General features: G+C 43.3%; 1 protein-coding gene across 9 annotated transcripts in view; it reads left to right on the top strand.

Moving 5' to 3' along the window:
• Window positions 1-13957, top strand: part of ELAVL4 (ELAV like RNA binding protein 4) — a gene marked incomplete at both ends in the record, with an annotated part of 84972 nt that overhangs the window by 55465 nt on the left and 15550 nt on the right. For 8 of the 9 annotated variants that reach the window (XM_080802696.1, XM_080802695.1, XM_080802694.1 and 5 more), the window contains one exon: window positions 6408-6511. In XM_080802696.1, the coding sequence (XP_080658822.1) occupies window positions 6408-6511 (104 nt within the window). Of the gene's footprint in view, window positions 1-6407; window positions 6512-8844; window positions 8878-13957 lie in introns of those variants that run through there. The other variant, XM_080802698.1, reaches the window with a different exon arrangement.

The following is a 13957-nucleotide window of genomic DNA, read 5'->3' as shown; positions in this document are numbered from 1 at the left end:
AGAAAAGAAATAGTGTATACAAAGGAATTCTGAGAACTTTCCTATCAGAGTTTCCCTTCCCTGTTACTATGGATTAGGATGTGTAGCTTTCTCAGAAACCAAGGTGTAGGGAGGTTAATTTAAGTGAGTTAGCCAAGGCCACACAGCAATAAGCTAAAACTACATTTCTTACATCATTACAGTTCTGTATCAAGTCCCCAGGTGTTGCCAACGATGCTGGTAGAGGGACCACACTTAGAGTTCCAGGACTTTAAACCGTACTTAGTTTGAGGCATTTGTGTAAACTGCCAAAAGAAAAATCCTCTGACTTGTTGTCTCCCCTAGCCCTGAGCTTGCAGAAGAAAAGCCAGGACTCAGGTTGCCCAGCACTGTGTAAACCCCGCAGAGGTAGGACGGGTGGGAACAGAGCTGTGAATGCTCCGGCATCTCAGAATATCCCCAGTCTGTGCTAAGAACGGAAAGAGACCCCAGTTAGGGTGTGTTCATCCCCCTGAGTGCTTACCTGATGCTGGACACTACTGTGCCTTTTCATGTGCCTTTTCTCCCCATGGGGAGAAAAGCAGGAGCTAAGTCACGCAGACCTGGGCTTATTCAAATCCTAGCCATGGACCCTACTTGCTGGTTACTTCACATGTCTTAGCCCATTTTCCTTATCTGCACGTTGGGCCCCATGGCACCCATTTCACACAGGATTAAATTAGGAAACATTAGTAGGCCACTTAGCATGGTGCCTGGCACAAGGTGAACCCTGAATAGATGGTAGCTGCTGTGGGTCTGTGTGTTAATGTTGTTAGCCCTCACAGCGACGCTAAGATTGTGAGGATAAGGGATTGCCCGGGGTTTTCAGATGAAAGAAGAGGCTGATAGAGCTTAAATGACTTAACCAACGTTATAGGGCAAGTATAGTTTACACACACACACACACACACACACACACCACATATCAGTGTGTATGTAGTAACAGCTGCAGGCCTCTCTGAACTTAGGATGTGTTCAGGTAGATTTTGAGGCATCCAACAACAGGGAAAGTCATCTCAGGACTGGCAGGGAGGGAGTCCTGGGATTTAGAGTTGGCTGCTGTTAACCCAGCACGCAGATTACCGCCACACAGGTGATGTTAAGGTGACTGGGGATTTTATCATGTGCTTTGAGAACAGAATTTCAGCCTGAGCTAGGGGTTCTAACATTCACAAAAATTCCTTACTCAACTCAGAAGTTTTTATCAACAGCAGCTACCCATCTGGCTGCCCCCTTTGGGGCTTCGCAGATGAGGGGAGTAGCAGTTAGCTTTCCGGAGAATGACGATTTTTGAAGAAAGAAAGAGCAAAGTGTGCAGATTGGCAGTGCAGAAATGCTGAGGTCCCTTACAGCCAGCCCTGCGAAGGGACTGTTTCTCTGTTGCTGCCATCAACCATGAGGATGTCAGATTTGGGGTCCTCCTGTCATAACCTCCGGGTCTGCAAAGGCGAAGGGAAAACAACATCTATCCAGAATGACTGGGAAAATGATGGGTTATAATCAGCTATGATGGTGATTCCTAGAATTTGAATACAATGAAAATGTTTATTAGAGCAGATTATTGAAGATAGTTGAGTTTTTCTTCGATGATTCAAAAAAGCCTCAGAAGTATTTCAGGGCTTTGGTATCATTGTCAGTGATATTTTAGTTCAAATGGGGTAGCGGTGAGTATGGCAAAGGGTACTGGATTTGGACTCAAAAGATCTAAACCAGGGGTCAGCAAACTATGGCCCAAAGGCCAAATTGAGCCCACTGCCTATTTTTCTGAATGTGTTTTATTGGAACACATATTGTCTATGGCTGCTTTCATGCTGTAATGGCAAAGTTGTCATGACAGAGACCAGAGGACTCGCCAATCCTAAACTACTTACTGTCTCACCCAGTACGTAAAAAAAAGTTTGCCAACCACTGATCTAGACTGAGATCCAGCTCTGTAATGGAGGGCATATCACTATTTTCTCTAATCTTCAGTTTCCATATCTATAAAATGACGATTATCCCTCCCACAGGGTTGTTGTGGGAGTCAGATGTGACAGAACAGGTGGCAAAGCACTTTAGAAACTCCAAGGGTGGGCAGCACCTGATCTGTGCTGGCAGAGAGCCCACCCAGACATTCATGGCGTTTTCTTTTCCAATCCTTGGTGTCAGCTTGTCATGCTTTCCCTTTCTCACAAATGCAAAAAGAATTCCCCAGATCCCCCTCCTTTCCCCCAAACATAGAGCATTCTTCCAGAAATGGAGGGTTGGTACAGACAGGTATATCCACTCTTTGATCTGTTTGTTGAACACCTACTATGTTCGAGGAAGCAAACTTTTATAAGCTAGTTCTTGTGAGAAGTGTTTGGTTTCCAGCGGGGAGAAGTTGGTATACAAATTATTACAGCAGAATGGAGATGTTGCCATGTCAGAGTAGGAGGACACATCCTGTGTTCATGTGTGTGTGAGTGTGCATTTGTGCAATTTTTCAAAACAGAGATTTCAGGTTCAGATTTAAGAAAAGCTTGTTAAAAACATGAACCTCTTTAATCCAAAATACACTGAAGTGCCTTAAAATGTAACCATTATGTATAAATGTTTCCCCTCGGAAACTACATTCTAATTTTAAGTTTCCATCCCAAACTGCCAAGAATGCATTTCCTGCCCATGCGTCATCACTGGGGATCCCTCATCTGTGCCTGCTGGACAGGACTATTAAGGAGTGGTCACATATAAGGACTGTGGATCACCTGAGTATCAAGGAGCCAGGTACTCAGGATAATTTCTAAATTTTGGAGGCAATCTTCATTTCATAATATCATCTTTTCTTTGTTGATTTTATTTTTTATTGATGATTCAGTAGCCATAACCTCAATGGTTTAATTGTTTTATTTGACCAACTTGGTATCAAAATAAATTCGTAAGTTGAGGACAAAAATAAAATTTAAAAAATTTTTCTGTTCTGAAAATCCTGTCACTATACTTATATGGTCAAATCTTGCTACTGCTGATAAAGGAAGATGTAGTTATTTTGGGAAAAAGGAATAATAAGAGTCCCTTATCTATTTCTGGGATGCAGATACACACACACTTCACTCTAGGCTCCAGACTGTGTCCCCTGGGGCCTTCTCAGCATGGTGGCTCTCTGGGTCCCCATGGAAATAGTGTTGGTATATTTTGTGAATGTGTTTCATCTATAGTTTTCTATGTGCATTTAAATATAGAACTGCAAACCCAAAACTCACCACCAATGTATGCCCACCATACAGACAAGTTAAAAAGGAATTCTTCGTTTCACTCTCTCCTGCTACTATTAATTTTTGAAAGAAATGAGGCTTGGGTTTTATATTTTCTACCTCGGGATTTAATCATCTCTAGAGTGTTTTAAAAGAGATTGCTTAGTTCCATCAAGTATTTTTTATTAGACTTAGCTGGACTCCTCCTATGTTGGCAAGAAGCACATGAGGAAGCTGTTCTCAAACTAGGCTAACCACAGGTAGTATCATTGTGTGGCAGTTTATCTCATGTCTTTCAGTTCACAGGAATGCTTTCCACCTCTGTTCCCCTCTTGTTCAATGCAGTGTTCTGTTTCAGAGTTTGCACCTCATTATTTCATATCAAAGAGAATCTCCAGTCTTTCCCCCTCTTCCTTTCTGAAACGATGTTCATCTGGTTTTTAGTTTTTCTTAAAAGCACCCTCATTCCTGATGTTAAGTGCAGTCTCTCTCTAAACCTAGAGCAGGTGATAATAGCACAGTTGTGCTAATTGCCTTCAACCTGAGGTGATGGTTTGGGACTGATACAGGCAGGTGAGTAGATATGACACAGCTTGCTGGGCAAGAGTCCTCTTTTGGGGTACCTGGGTGGCTCAGTCGGTTGAGCATCCAACTCTTGATCTCAGCACAGGTCATGATCTCATGGGTCTTGGGATCAAGCCCCCTTCCCCCCACCATTGGACTCTGTGCTCAACAGGGTGTCTTCTTGAAGATTCTGTCCCTCTGCCACTCCCCTACCCCCGCTCTCTCTCTGTAAAATAAATAAATAAGTCTTAAAAAAAAAAAAAGTCCTTTCTTTCACTTGACCTTCAGAACCTTCCTAGGACCTGAAGCGTCTAAAATAAAGATAAAATATAGAATGTAAAATCATAGCCACTGTATTTACTTTAGATTTCCATAAATACATGAATAATTAGAAAGAAAGATATAGTATATTGTGGAACATGCACCACTGGTAGGCATAATAATTTCTTCCACATACATTCCATCAGTACGATGACTCATGAACTATTTGGGTTTAGGTTTAATGTTTGCAGTTAAGTGGTGAGTGTTTTGTCTGTGTTTTTTCATATTTCATTTTAATTTTATACAAATTCAATTTAGCTGGATAGATTGACTGTCTGACTTGTTTCCTAGAACTCATAACTAAGGTTTATCATTGAGATTATTGCTTTAAAAATGCCCTTTAAAGCATCTCAACTTGGTGCATGACTGTTTAAAATGAATAATTATAAGAATATTTTAGTACTGCAATTTTTAAGACTTCTCTTATTTACAAGGAAAATGGAACTGATAAATTTGAATGATGAAAATGGATTTAATTAGGTGAATTTAGTTAGGCTTGATGAGGTGGAGCCAAATTTAGGATAAATGGTATTTTTAAACTAATGTCTCTTATATTTTTGGATTTGCAGAAGTTTCCCAGAACATGTGGCAGGGTCTTGTAATTCACACACACACCTCTCTCTCTCTTTCTGTCACACTTTTACTCTCCTGCACACACGCACACGCATGCGCACAGAGGGACCTGGCAGCTGGAGGGTGTTCAACATTCTCTCCTCCTTCTTCAGTTACTAATTCTGCCTATAAAGGGTATATCTGGCAAAGTTTTCTCCTGTCTATCCTGTTCTAGCCCTGTTATTCCAAAACACAAAGGAATATTCTAATGGAAAGTATTCTCATTTGGGGGACAAAAATGGGCACTTAGCCATTCCTCGTGATGCTCTTTGCTTGCGTCCTATAAAGGATGACAAAGTCACCCATTTTCTAATCCAGAACCCAACTTGTTTTCCCAGGTTCCCTCCTACAACCAACACAAACACAGACATTTACCAGCAAAACAGAAGCTGTTGGAAAGATTTTTTGGCTGCTGAAATGGGCTCCTGTCACCAGGACATGGCAGGCTTTTTGCTGTATTGTCTCCCAGACCTGGCCCGGGTACTCCAAAAAGAGCTTTATGTAATCAGTCTTCCCTGACATGTGACGTCCTGTCATTTTCCTCCCCTTCGGCTCTGCTGCCGCCCACAAATCAATAACATTGCCTGGGAAGTTCAAGCTGGTTTTGCAGCCACCCTAAGCTCTGTGTTTCTTAAAGGGTATGTCAGAAAATGTAAAGTTTCCTAATGATATTTCTGGCTGATGACACATGGCAGAGCTGATGGACTATTTATAATCAGTGGCACGATCGCAAGCACATTATTTTTATTTCACTTAGGGGGGAGCCCTGTCACTTGCTACCTCTCTTAGCAGGCAAGTTGATGCCATCTCCACCTAAAGGAGCTAAACCGTCTTTGCAGAATGTGTTTGCACTCTCTCCTTTGTGTTAGGAGCTCCCCAGTCCTTTCCAATAGAACCCTCCTTTTTTTTTTTTTTTTAAACTGTTCTTGGGCTGGGGAGATGATGAGGGCAACCAATGATTTGTAGCAACTGCTTTAAATTCTGGTCATGCCTTCACTATAAATGTCTCTGTCTTTGCTGCTCAGATCCTGCTACATTCCTCCGCGTGTGGGCGTGGCTGGCATGACTGAGGCAGCAGACACAGCTACTGCATTCAGCTCGCCCCAGTTTCACAGGACTCAGCGTAGCATAGCTGCCTTTCGTTGAGCAGCTACTATATTCTAGGCAACGTATTTGGTAGGCATTTTATGCACAAGATCTCATTAACGCTTTTAAACCTGTCTGTGGCGAGTGCTATTATCTCCAGAGAAAACATGTAGGGGAAGAAACGGGACATTAAATGACTTCTCTCCACTGTCCCACAGCTGATAGGAAAAGCCCCATGACTCCAGTTCAAATCTAACAAACCACACCTGCTCTCTTTCCACGACCTTCTCACTTCTTTCTGATTGAGCAGACACTTATGTATGTATGTGGATGGGTAGGGGTGCTCACCCATTCCCAACTTGAGCAGCTCCTGTGAGTTCATAGGCTGACCAAAGTGAGAGATGGAAAAACTGGAAACTTTTCCACCTGGGGTAAACCCTGCTGTAAAAGGAACCATATACTAGAGGAAAGTTTTGACTCCTTGCTGCAGTGGAAGCTGTTACTGCTATAAAGATACTGAGCTCTCTCTCTCTCTCTCTCTTTCTCTCTCTCTCTCTCTCTCTCTCTCTCTCTCTTTTTTTAATGTTTCCACAGGACAGAGTTTAGGGTATGGATTCGTTAACTATATTGACCCAAAGGATGCAGAGAAAGCCATCAACACTTTAAATGGACTCAGACTCCAGACCAAAACCATAAAGGTAAGAAGTGATATGCTGGCTCCTGACTGGGCAGCACTGGTTAAATTTTATCCCTTTGATCTAATAAATCCAGGCTATGAGGGAGCTGGAAGTGGTGTTCTTTATTCATGCAAAGGACATTTATCACCCACTGTACTAAGTGGGGGATGCAGATCATTACAAAGAATGAGAAGCAGGCTGAGTAGAGGGAGGAGACAGAAGACAGATGGGGTGTCAGAGCCCACCAAGAAGGCCCGTGAGCCCAAGTCTGCAAAGATGGCCAGAATTGAGCCATAGGAGGAAGCTGGGGCCGGGAAGCTGTTCCAGACACAGGGAACAACACATGAGAAGCTGTGGAAATGAATGTAAACATTATGAGTGGGGAACAGCATATAGACTAGCATGGCCTAAGTTTGGATGGGAGGTGGGCAGGGGCCTCAAGGGCCAGGCTGAACAGTTCGACTTTACCAAAGGGTGGACAGTTCATCTCCTAACTGGAGATGAGATTGAGATTGAGACAAAATCAGTTATAAATAAACTCTAGTGTAATAAGGATGGGTACTATAAAATTGTTAGGAACATAGTAAAGGAACATAAAATTGTTAGGAACATAGTAAAGGAATGACAGAAAAAGTGACATTCGAACCATTGGAAAATAATCGGGGCTGTAGATAATATCTCAGGTGGGATTGTTTTAAGTCGAAAAAGAGAAGCAGTTACCCAGAGCCTGCTCCTCCAGACAGAGGTGTCTGTGACTGTGTGTCACACTCTCGGTTCAGACTTCACCTCATGGGGAGCCTTCAGGAAGTGGCACTGTTTGCTTTGAGGGCCCCCTCCCACAGCCAGGGGTGATCTCCTGGATGGAGACTCCTCCTCCTCAGCCTCCCTTCCCTTTCTTCCTCCACCTCCAGGCAGCATCCTGCTTGGGGGCATCTGCCAGCCCATTAATGAGTCCCATCCTTCATAGCCTATTAAACCACAGGGAGGTGTCTCCTGGGCGCTCTTATCCTCACGACAGCAGGTCTGACGCAAAGTAGGACAAAAGAGAAACCTCTCCCAGAATGGAGATCTATAGATGGCACCAGCTCTCAGCGCACGAAAACACAAAAGCAGAACTTTTTGGTTCAACACACCTACTTCTCCAACATCCAGACTGACAGAGGAGACGATTGGCATCAGATAATCTTAGCTAGGAGGCAATCTAAGCAAAATCAAAGTCAAAACAAAAACCTTCTTTTTTGGAATATATTACATGATTGTCTGTCTTCCCTTGTTCCTTCCTTCCTTTAAGCAGCTTTACTTTCGCAGTTGAGTTTAATTTTATTTCTAAAGATGATTGCTTTCCTGATATTTACGGTCTGTGGTACACACAGACCCCAAAATGGGCCTGACTCAGGCTGCCTCCTTCTCATCTTAAAATCAGTCCCTTGAGTTATCTAATGGAGAAATAATTAAGAGTTGTTTAATTATGAGGTAGTCCTCTGAGAGGCAGGAGGATTAATTTCTTTCAAAGGAAAAACATACCTATTTTTATGCTTTAAGTGAAGATGGGAGGCTCGCATCCCTGACTGTTTGTTGAGGCCACACCGGGCGGAGGCTGTATTTGTGGTTTTGATTGATTTTTCTGTGCTATCCCATTCAGCGTTAGAATGTCAGACACTTACTCTTCCCTTGATGGACGCCCTAACCTTGAACCGAGAAAGTCCTTTTCATTCCTCTACAGTTTTCTTGAAACCCAAACCTTCCCAAGAGTTTAGGATCAAATCATCAGCCATCCATTCTGCCATATATAAAATCTCCCATGAAGCTGTTTGGGCTTCCTGAAAGACTGACTGAACCTGGCTTTTCCGATCTCAGAATGCACCCCCTGATCCATCGTGCCATTGGAAGCAGTGCTTTGTCTAGGTGGATCTTACAGAGGGGGAACATTGATTATTTTCATTCTGTGAAGAGACAGTCTGCCCCACCCCCTCACCTACCCTGCGCTCACCCTGCATCAAAACGCTGCCAACACATTTGCACCCAGCAGTAACGTGGGCTTCCGAGGCACTGTAGGATTCAAAATGCATGATGCCACGGCTGAATCAATAATTTCCATTCTCTACTACGAATGAAAATTTAATGTGCAAACCTAGGGATTTCAGCCCTTTCATTAAAGCAGTTTATTTGCCATACTCAAAATTAAGTTTGAATGATAGGTTCCTTTATTAACTTTTCTTCCCTTTCCTAAAGGGACACAATGTTTAAGGTAAAAAATCATATTAAAGGGGAGGGGAAAAAAGCAAACCCTTTTCATGTGCTGTTAATAGTCTCATCATTTATTAATTTTTTAAAATTGCTTTTCTGCCTTTCAGGCTACTGTTTACTTCTGCTTCAGTTTGCTTTGATAAGTGACACAAGATTTATGTATTTGCTCTAGCTCCCATGAAGGAATAGATAACTTGCCTATCTGGAAAACATAAGTATCCTCCTGGAAGCATGCTTTACAGAGATCTCCCCAGAACTATTTAGCACATGTTTGCAAGATGAGGTCAACTGTGTCCCTCTTTCTCGCATTTGTGATGCATTTCTGGACTGCTTTGTGCAAAACACCTTGCATTAAATATAATGCACAACACAGATGCAGGCACACCAAGAGTTAATTCCTAAGGATTTGGGTTTTTGTTTTTTGTTTTTTGTTTGTTTGTTTGTTTTTTAATTCCTAAGTTTTGACAAACAATGATTAACAGCTTGGGATAGATCTGGAAAGCCCTGAGGGAGTGGTAGAGAATGTAGTGAGGTAGAGAGCAATAAAGAGGGCAGTTATTCTTCAGCTACTGCTGATTGTTTAAGCCCGGATTATTGCCAGATCTTCTAATTATTCAATAAAAGCCGAAATCTAGATTTTTTTTCTTGCTGTGCCTCTCAATTTTTAAAAGCTGGAAACCAACTTAAAAATTTTAAAGCATAGGTGGTCGGGGCAAACAAAATTTGGTAGTTGACCTGTGGACAAACAGTTTGTAGCCTCTGGAGTCCAATTTGAATACACAAACACTGTTTTGCCTATTGGAATTGGGTGGCTCGTTACTGGCTTGCTAGGGGAAGGTGCCCATAAATGATGGTTCCCTATTAACAAATTTTCATTGCTCCTTTAGTAAGAGGGATAGAATGTGACTGTGTGCCAATGCCAAGGGCACGTGGAGGGCAAGGCCAGGCCTCTGTCCTCAAGGAGAATACAATCTTGGCACAGACACAGCATCAAAACAGAGAAAGAGTGTGATTTGTTCATTAAGCCCCAATAAGTAGTATGGATGACTGCAGATAATGTGCCTATCTGGAAAAAACAAGTACATTCTTCAGAAGCATGTGTTACAGTGATCTCCTAGGAACATCTAGTACATGTTTGCAGACATGTGACTACAGAGGGATTATTCTCTGGTTTATAACTTGTTTCATGGGGAAAAGTGGCCAGGCTGAAACATGAAATGAATTGTCCAAAGGCAAACAAGTGACCAGCAGCTGAGCTGAGTTAGCTTCTGAAGGTCCTGTGAAGCGTTCTGCCCCAAGAAGGAAATAATATTGATTACTTATTATAATTATACTAATAATGAATAATAGTAATGCTACCTTATATTGAATATTTAGTGTCCAACAGTATTCTAGCCCGTTTACATGCTTGATAGGATTTAATCCTTGAAACATCTCTTGGGGCGGATGCTTTACATGCATTAACTCTACTTCTTAAGATAGCCCTATAAGAAGGTTCTATTCATTCCTTCATACAGTTGAGGAAAGGAAGGCCCAGAGAGGTTAGGAGACTTACCCAAGATCACACAGTTGGCAAGTGAGATTTGGAGTCAGCAAGTGTACTTCAGAAATAACTCTGGCAATGGGCCGTAAGTGTTAGAAGGTCACACTGTGTGTTTGTTCAGCAGCACATGTATTCTGTAAGATTGTGTGGTTGTGTATTGGCTCTGCACACACACAGGTTGTACTCCCTGGCATGGGAAGGAGATATAAAAAGCAAGTAAATTGTGTGGTCCCTCCAGGTTCTTCAGTAAACAGACATGTGGTTAGGGCCATAGGGGATAGACCTGGGGATAGACCTGACTTCAGATTGTTTCTTCCTGAACCCCTGCTTTCCAAGCTCTGTGCCAGGTCCTGGGAATCAGATGACCCAGGGGTGACAGTGCCCTGGGAATTCTCCCATCCATGTGTGTCAGAGAGGCATGGGGCATGGACCATGGGCTTACATGTCTAGTCTGCCAGACCAGCCTGGAGCTCCATGTGGGAAATTGGGTCTTTTCTCAGGATTTCAACTCTGGACCCAGTGGAGATGATTTGCCCTGTTTAGGGCTTTGACAGTGCTAATTGTTCAGCTTCTTTCCTCACTTCTCTCCAACAGAGATCACTTTAGACTCTGGGAACCATTGGGTGAATGGCTGTGGTTCTGGGAAATGATTCTCGGTTCTCCTTAACCTCACACCAGATGTTCCAGTCCTGGGCTCTCTCCTCTCTCCATGCATTCTAAAACAGCAGCTTCTGAATTCACACTGTAATTTCAGCCTCTTGATGGGAAGCACTCCATTGAATCCAGTGGTAGTGGTCCAGCTCTTTGCTGTATTAATTAGTAACAAAGAAAATTAGATGGTCTGTAGTACCTTCAAAAGGGATATCTTTACAAAAAGTTTGGATTGATATTCAAGTTACACTGAGTAAAAAGTGATCTGAAGTGGATATGAGCGTTTGGAATCACTCCCAATAAACCTTTCAGAGTAATGGGATGCTTAAGTTCGGGGAGCAGGAGTAAAGAAGTGTTCACTGCTCTGCCTCCGTGGGAGCTCCTGTCTTGTGGGAGTCACAGACATGCAATGGACCAACTCTAATGCAATGGGATAGGGCAGTCTTAGGGATGCAGGGGCTCCCACTGGTTTGGGGTGTTGGGGCGGGAAGAAGGAAGCTGTGTGAGGTTTGAGCAGGAGAGGGACCTGGACAAAGTAAAGTTCCAAGAAGGCTCATCTGACAGTGGTGTGTCACTTGGGGTGTTTGACAGATGAAACCAGCGGCTTGCAGGCTGAAGGTGTTTGTCATCCTTAGACACTGGTTTTCATGAGATTTTTAGGAATTTTTTTACTCATTTTAAAAGCAAGGCATACTTATTTATAAATAATTTGGAGAATGCGTTATCATATATTGAAGGCAGTATCAGCCATTCCCAACTCAATACTGTAAACAATGTTTTTATATATTTCCTTCCTTTTGTCATTGCATTACAGGTTTACAAATGATTTTGTGTCATGTGTTTTTCTAATAATTGCATTAAGCTATTATTCAATTTATAAAAATATGACTTTAAAGAAAACATTCCCAGAGCACGACTCTTGTGCAAACTGGGGGTGTGAGTGATTTCAGGACTGGAGCAGGGATGAGGGGACAAAAGGCTGCCTCTGCCATGCAGAGTGAACCCAGGAGGGTTGGCAGGCAGTCAGGAGAGGCGCTGTGAGAGTAGGAAGGGAGCTTTATCACAAGGCCGCAGCCCAGCTCCAGAGGGAGCAGGATTGGAGAAGGGGAAGGTGTGAGTGAAGGCTTTTTCAGAAGGAAAAAACTTCCTTCTCTGGGAAGGAGAACAAACTGAGTTCCTGTATTCTGGCATCTCTGTGCCATAATGCCTCTTAGCCATTTCTCCATCCTCGCTTTATTCTTCTAATAGCGCTAACAGTGCCTCCAGGGGATCTCTCCACACTGGAGTTTTGCAGGGTCCAGTCTGCCCCTCCCACCTCTTCCTCTTGCCAAGGGTCTTCAGGGCACCGCCCCTCCCTCACCCCGCCATCCACCTGCCTTGCTAAAGGCCTTTGTTCTGCTGAAGCATCTTTTCTTTGCACTCGGCATAAGCAATTATTTCTCCTATCACTGCTCTTAATGCTTCCTGGAGAGTTAGCAGATCATTTTTTGCTGATGGGTAACACCCCACCCAGAAATGATAGACTGCCTCCCTCAGTCTTATTAATAATAAAAAGGCACTTTTCTCTCCTCCCCCACGACAGCTATAGTCAGAACAGTGTGGGAGCACTTCCCTGCCAAGGTCAGCAGGGGAGGCTGGATCACTGAATCCCCAAGGAGCCAAGAGAGGGCACACATCCACAGCAGTGGAAACTGGACACCCGTTTACCCCCCCTTATACTGGGCTGCTCTTTCTCTCCTGTGAGAGCTTGTTTGCCTGCTCTGCTTCCCAGTGCCCTGCTAACTTCATCTGGGTGAATAATTTCAGATACCAGTGTAGGAGTTTGAAGGATCGACCTAGCATGTCCCTATTCTCTCTGCCCAGTGAGGTTGTTATAATTCCAGTATCTTAAAGGTCATCCACTGTGTCCTGGGTCTGGATTACAAAAGCAAATCAGGTATGGGTTGAGAGGACACGTAGGTTTTCAGAAGTGTGTGGAATAGGACTTGGGGGCTTTAGTTGTCTAGAAGTGTGAAAGAAACCATCAGGGGGGTGTGAGCTGCCTTAGAAAAGCCAGCTCACCTTGGCTGTGTTAGGAGAATTGTGGATTCCAGATTCCAGGAATCCACTCTGGTCAATTGTCCTTCGTGTCTGTGTCCCATTCTCAGCTCTATGTTTTAAAGAGACACTCTAAGGGTTGTGCAGAGGCACAACCTTGTGAAGGCACCCTTGTGAAGATGGCAAAGATGGTGCAGCACTCCCAGATTCATCCACCATGGTTGCTTCTCTGTTCCTACAGGAAAAGAAGTCTGCAGGGACTCTGAAGCGCAATCCTGTATTTCAAGAATCTGGGAAGAGAGCCCATGCAGCTCTCAGGGTAGAACATTTGCCTTGGGTGGTAGTGAGTCTCTGATTGTCAGAGACATTCGGATGGAGTCATTGGGGATGACATAGGAGAGATTCCTATACCACACTGGGGTCTGACCCTTGAGCTCTGAGATTCTGTATTTTTGCGTGATTTCTGGGCTTCAGACTCTTCTGTCCAGTAAAGTAGCCACCAGCTACATATGACTTTTTAAATTTGAATTTAAATTAATTAAAATTAAGTAAAATGAAAAGTTCTGTTCCTCAGTCATTCTGGGTATATTGGAAGTGTTCAGTAGCCACATGGAGCTAGTGGCCACCATCAAACACCTCAGATCTAGAACATTTTCGTGATCCCAGAAAGTTCTACTATACAGCGCTGGCCTGAAAATTAGTGGCTGTGGGGAATAAAGAATCTCTTCTCCGTGACTATCATGAAGCCCCAGGGCAAATCAGCTGGTCCGTCAAAGATCATAGAGCCAATCCCACTTTCCTTCCCCTTTGTTGTCCATTTGAAAGAGCACTGAGTTACGACGAAGAATCAGTCAAGCCCCAGCTCTGTCAAAAACCACCAGGATGACCTTGGGTGACTTACTTTTACTTCTCTGGATGCATTTCCTCATCTGCAAAATGGTGTCTTCCAGCTCTAACAATCTAACTATTAAAATATTATAGTGTGATCT

Source organism: Martes martes, assembly GCF_963455335.1.
Source record: "Martes martes genome assembly, chromosome: 4".
Taxonomy (NCBI): domain Eukaryota; kingdom Metazoa; phylum Chordata; class Mammalia; order Carnivora; family Mustelidae; genus Martes; species Martes martes.
The sequence above is the reverse complement of the archived record's forward strand: the minus strand, read 5'-3'. Positions and strand labels throughout refer to the sequence as shown.